Raw genomic sequence first — 4,867 nt, 5'->3', positions numbered from 1 at the left:
TGGGAGTCCAGTGACATAACCATTATGCCATCTGCTGGTCCTGGCAGATCTATTTCCTAAAAGTATCCAAACGCTTGTGGCCATTGCAGGCCAGTTCCGTGCCAGGCTTGAGCCAGGTGCTTCCACCTGTGCCTTCCTCTGAGCACCGTCCCCACTCTGCCCTCCCTCCTGCTCACCCTGATGCCAGAATTTTCCCAGATGGTTTGCTGGTGGCCTCCTCAACTTCCACGGTTTCCACCTGTGTGTTGATGTCTCTCGATCTCCGGCCCAGCTGCCGTTACCCACCACAGTGTGGGACTGGGTGCCGAGCATTCCCAGGCCCTTCCTCGTTCAGTCCTCATAGCAGCTGTGTAAGGACCACACTGAAGGATCCAAGGCTCTGGGAATTTCAATGATGAATCTAATGAGTCTAAAAATCATTCCTCTAAGTAGCAGGGCCAAGATTCAAACTCAGATGGGAACCAGCAGTTAGCGTAATGGCTATGTCGCTGGACTCCCACATAGTTGACCGCGGGTGGCTTAAAACTCACGCTGGGCGCGTGTGCGTGTGTGCCCAAGATCCTGAGAGGAGAATGGAGGAGAAGGGATTGCGGCGTGATCCCTGGGGGGCGATTTCTAGCTTTCTGTCTCTATGTCTCTGGCTGGCTGGCGAGCGCATGCGCCCTATAGCAAAAACCTCTCAAAAAAAAGATTCAAACTTAGATGTCCCAGATCTCAAGCCTACCCTACATACGACCACTAGACCAGACCATGTGGAGGTCCTGAGCACCCCAAGCCCACAAAGCACATGCCAGACACAAGGGGTGCCTGACCGTTGAAAGGGAGGTAGAAAGAGTGGCCCTTTCCCCTTCATAATCTGTCATGTTACTCTACTCCTCTGGCTGCACAGGCCAGACACCTGGAAGTCACCTGGGTCTCTCTTTTTGCCTTGCTCCCAAACATATCCAATCCAAAGCCAGGTTTGTCCATTCTGGCTCTAAATAATTCTGGCTCCATCTACTTCCCCACATCCCTCATTATCACTACCCAAGTTCCAGCTACGATCACATCACCACATGGCCTCCGTTTGGTTTCTCCCCTGTTAGTCTTGTACTGGACACAGCACAATACAGCTTTTTTTTTTTTTTAAACTTTTTCAGAGGCTTTTGCCTTTAGGGTGCATGTGTTCACAGGAGGGACAGACAGACAGACAGTGATAGAGAAAGTGAGAAATCACGCCCCAGGGGGAATGGCCACACTGCAAGCTCTTCTTCTCCATTCTCCTCCTGGGATTTTGGCTGCACACGCAGCCCCGTGTGATTTTCAAGCCTACAGGGTCTGGAACTCGAACCCCTGTTGATGACTACGTGGAGTTCAGCGATGTAACCACTCCGCCATCTGCTGGTCCCAGTACAGTGACAGCTCTAAAACATGTCAGACCATTTCACCCTTTTGCTTAAAATCTGTCAGTGGCTTCGGGATAACTTTGTCTTCCGTAAGTGTTCAGATTCTTTAGCTTTTCCCTAAAGCCCTTATGCTCTAGTCACTAAGCCCTTCCAAATTTCCACTGTTCCTTACTAGTTCTCTTGTCCTAATTTCGATCCCTGTCAAACTGCTCTGGTTCTCCGGGTCTCAGTTGAGAAGCAATGCAACCTTCTTGGGAGAGTTCACTGAGTGCCCTCTCCCCACGGGTTGGTTACCACGAACGTGTGTTTCCATATACTTCTCACATTTTTGCAATTAACTCAGTTTTGTTCATTGCCGGTTTCCTTTACTCTCTCTAGACAGTATCAACATAAACGTGTTCATTCCTGTATTAAATTAACTGTGGCACTGTGACACAGTTACACACAAACGCAGGTACGTCAAAAAGTTTGGAAAACAAAATCAAAGTACGAATTCATTTTGGTACAAAAAAAATCTTTGAAATCCATAGTTTTTTCATACTACGCATTTTCTATGAGCTTTTTGAAGACGTCCTCCTACCTACACGATGCACGCCCGGACCTGACCCTGAGGACAAGAAACTGCATCCTTTCTTCATGGGAACTCCGAGGCGTCTAACAGCCCTGGGTTCCAAACGTTCGTTGAGAGAATAAACCGGCCAAGGAATGAATGAGGAATGAACGCCAGTGAGAGGCGGTGCGCCGCGCAGCCTTCTGGGAATCGTAGTCCCTTGGTTCAGACGCCCTTTATGGCGCAGGCGTATTCGGGCTGTGGCCGCAGTGGTGTCAAAGCGCATGTCCCTGGCGGCGTGAGGCAACTGCGCATGTCTGAGGGTGGGGATGAGGCTGACCAGGTGACACTCTACGGGGGCGGGGCTTCGGCGACTCCTGGAGGTTGCCAGTGAGCTCTGCTGTCTGCGGGGATGGCGGGGAGGGGTAAGCTAATCGCGGTGATCGGAGACGAGGACACGGTGACTGGCTTCCTGCTGGGCGGCATAGGGGAGCTTAACAAGAACCGCCATCCCAATTTCCTGGTGGTGGAGAAGGATACAACCATCAATGAAATCGAAGACACTTTCCGGTACGGTAGCCTGCGAGGACCGATGGGTCCTTCTGTTGCCCCAGTGAGAGCGCGGGGAGAGGCTGGAGGTGGCCCGGGTACCGCGATGTCATACCCCCGTCTGGGAAACGAAGGGCGATTCTGGAAGTGCGTCGTCCCTTCCGGAGCAGAGGCCTCCGCCCCCCGCGTTCCTTTTTGGGGCTCGATGGGACCCGGACTGCGTCAGGTCCGCCAGCTCCCCACTCTCCTGATCTTGCTCGTGACTGCGCCGCCCCTCGGCCCAGCCGGCCCCTGCTAGAGCTGGACGCCCCGGGAGGCCACCAGTCGAGGGTCCTATGTTCACTCCTAGTGTGGGCGCTTGGGTGCAGGCATGCCTTTAATCCAGGAAGAGTCCTGGTGACTAGAATCAGGAATGCCACCCTCCTTGTTTTTCCCTTACCCCTTCTCTAGGGCCCCTGTCCCAAGGGTCAGAAATAAGCCACTCACTTCTGTTTCCGCCTAAGCAGACCAGCCCAGGCTGCCGGCTGAGACCGGTTCCTCCTGCCCTGGACGTGATAGGCCCTGACCTGGGAGGCTGCCCTTTGCTGATCTCTAAGCAGTCTGAAATGACCCAAGTTGTTTTGAGAGGACGAATTTTACTTGGAGAATTTTCTGTTTCCAACCAAAAGGGACCTCAGAGATGTTCAGGGCTAACCTACCTGCCGGGCACAAGCTAGGTGCTCAGTAAATGGTTGTCAGTGAGTATAGGTGAAAGGGTGAATGGACGCTGGAAAGGAAGGAAGCTTGCAGTGCTAGCTGCTGTGTGGAAAGTGTGATTCCTGAGTTTCCTCTTCCCGTCTTGTGTTCCTGGCTCATGCCAAACTTCCCCTCTGACATATCCCCTGCCTTCCCCAACATGGACCTATGGCCATCAGTGGTCTCATTAGCCCTATTTTTTTTTTGGGGGGCTTACTATAGGCCACATGTGCTCCATAAGGAGAGAGACAGAGATAGAGAAAGTGAGAAATCCCCACTCTTGGGGGAAGATGGCCACTCCACAGTTCCTTCTCGGGACTTGGGGCATACATACACACATGCCTAGCATGTTTTTCAGGCTGCTGCCTCTGAGACTCAAAACTGCAGTTGGCCACATGGGATCCAGCTGCTTTAACTATGAGGCCACTGACTGGTCTCTTCAGGCCTATTTTTTTTTTTAAACTGTAATGTGGAACCAGCAGGTGGCATGGTGGTTAAGGAGCTGGACTCCCACATGGCTGACTATGGTTCTAATCTTGGACCCTATGGCTTGAAAATCACATCGTGTGTGTGTGTGTGTGTGTGTGTGTGTGTGTGTTCATGCCCAAAATCCCAAGAAGGACTGCAGCATGGCCATCCCCTCTGGGGCACAATTTCTCACTTTCCCTCTCCCTGTCTCGTTTCTGAGAATGCACACACAAAAGCAAACATGATCATTGTTTATTTTTCTTGAAAAGTTAATCTGTCCATGTGATTTAGAAATCAATATTTAAGATACAGTCCCACCTCATTATCTCCCTCCTCCACCCCTATAGATAACCACTTAGCTTCTTTCTTATCTTTCTGGTATTTATGCAAATACAAAAACATTCACGTAGATGAGGGGACTTGAAAAAGTTCATGGAAAAATGAATTTAAAGTATGAATTTCTTTGGTGCAGAACAGTTTTAGAATCCACGTGTGTTTTTTTCATAACATGCATTTCCCATGAACTTAGTGAAGACCTTCATATATTCTCATCCTCCCCCATTTCTCACACCAAAGCAGCTCGCTGAGTACACTGGCATGCACCCTGGTGGTCATTTCCAGCCCACATGGAAGCCGTCCAGGCAGGGTGGGTAGAAGCCAGCCCTGACCAGCATGCATGAAATCGATTCTGGGCAGGATTGAAGGAGGGTTTAGTGTAGCAGCCTTTCTCCTTGTCCTCCGTGCTCTCTGGGTCATGCTCATTCCCCTCTGTGGCCCAGCCCCAGCAACTCGTAGTGGGCTAGACAGCAGCCCCCAGAGCTGCCCGACTCCCTTCTCATCTCTTCTACAGGCAATTTCTAAACCGAGACGACATCGGCATCATCCTGATCAACCAGTACATCGCGGAGATGGTGCGGCACGCCCTGGACGCCCACCAACGCTCCATTCCGGCTGTCCTGGAGATCCCGTCCAAGGAGCACCCCTATGACGCCGCCAAGGACTCCATCCTGCGCAGGGCCAGGGGCATGTTCACTGCCGAAGACCTGCGCTAAGGGACTCCCCAGGCTCTTCAGCCCCTCCCTGGTTTCCAGGCCTGTCCCTGGACTGGCCTTCAGCTCTACTTTTAAGTTTTAAGCCTCTGGTTTTCAATCCCCTGCTCCTTCCCACTTCAGGGAGAGGC

General features: G+C 51.7%; 1 protein-coding gene across 1 annotated transcript; it reads left to right on the top strand.

Moving 5' to 3' along the window:
- Positions 1–2,236: 2,236 nt before the first annotated feature.
- ATP6V1F (ATPase H+ transporting V1 subunit F) lies at positions 2,237–4,861 on the top strand. Its single transcript, XM_006146844.3, has 2 exons — positions 2,237–2,505; positions 4,538–4,861. Exons 1-2 carry the CDS (start codon positions 2,348–2,350, stop codon positions 4,737–4,739), a joined length of 360 nt encoding a protein of 119 aa, XP_006146906.1. The 5' UTR covers positions 2,237–2,347; the 3' UTR covers positions 4,740–4,861.
- The last annotated feature ends 6 nt before the right edge of the window (positions 4,862–4,867 follow it).

This window comes from Tupaia chinensis, unplaced genomic scaffold (genome assembly GCF_000334495.1).
Source record: "Tupaia chinensis unplaced genomic scaffold, TupChi_1.0 Scaffold000192_1, whole genome shotgun sequence".
NCBI classification, from domain to species: Eukaryota; Metazoa; Chordata; class Mammalia; order Scandentia; family Tupaiidae; genus Tupaia; species Tupaia belangeri.
The sequence above is the reverse complement of the archived record's forward strand: the minus strand, read 5'-3'. Positions and strand labels throughout refer to the sequence as shown.

What these genes read in the sequence shown, in the direction of transcription:
- ATP6V1F (XM_006146844.3), top strand. Translation starts at nt 2,348, where the DNA reads ATGGCGGGGAGGGGTAAGCTAATCGCGGTGATCGGAGACGAGGACACG. An exon ending in GAAATCGAAGACACTTTCCG is followed by an intron (nt 2,506 to 4,537) that starts GTACGGTAGCCT and finishes TCTCTTCTACAG; the next exon opens with GCAATTTCTAAACCGAGACG.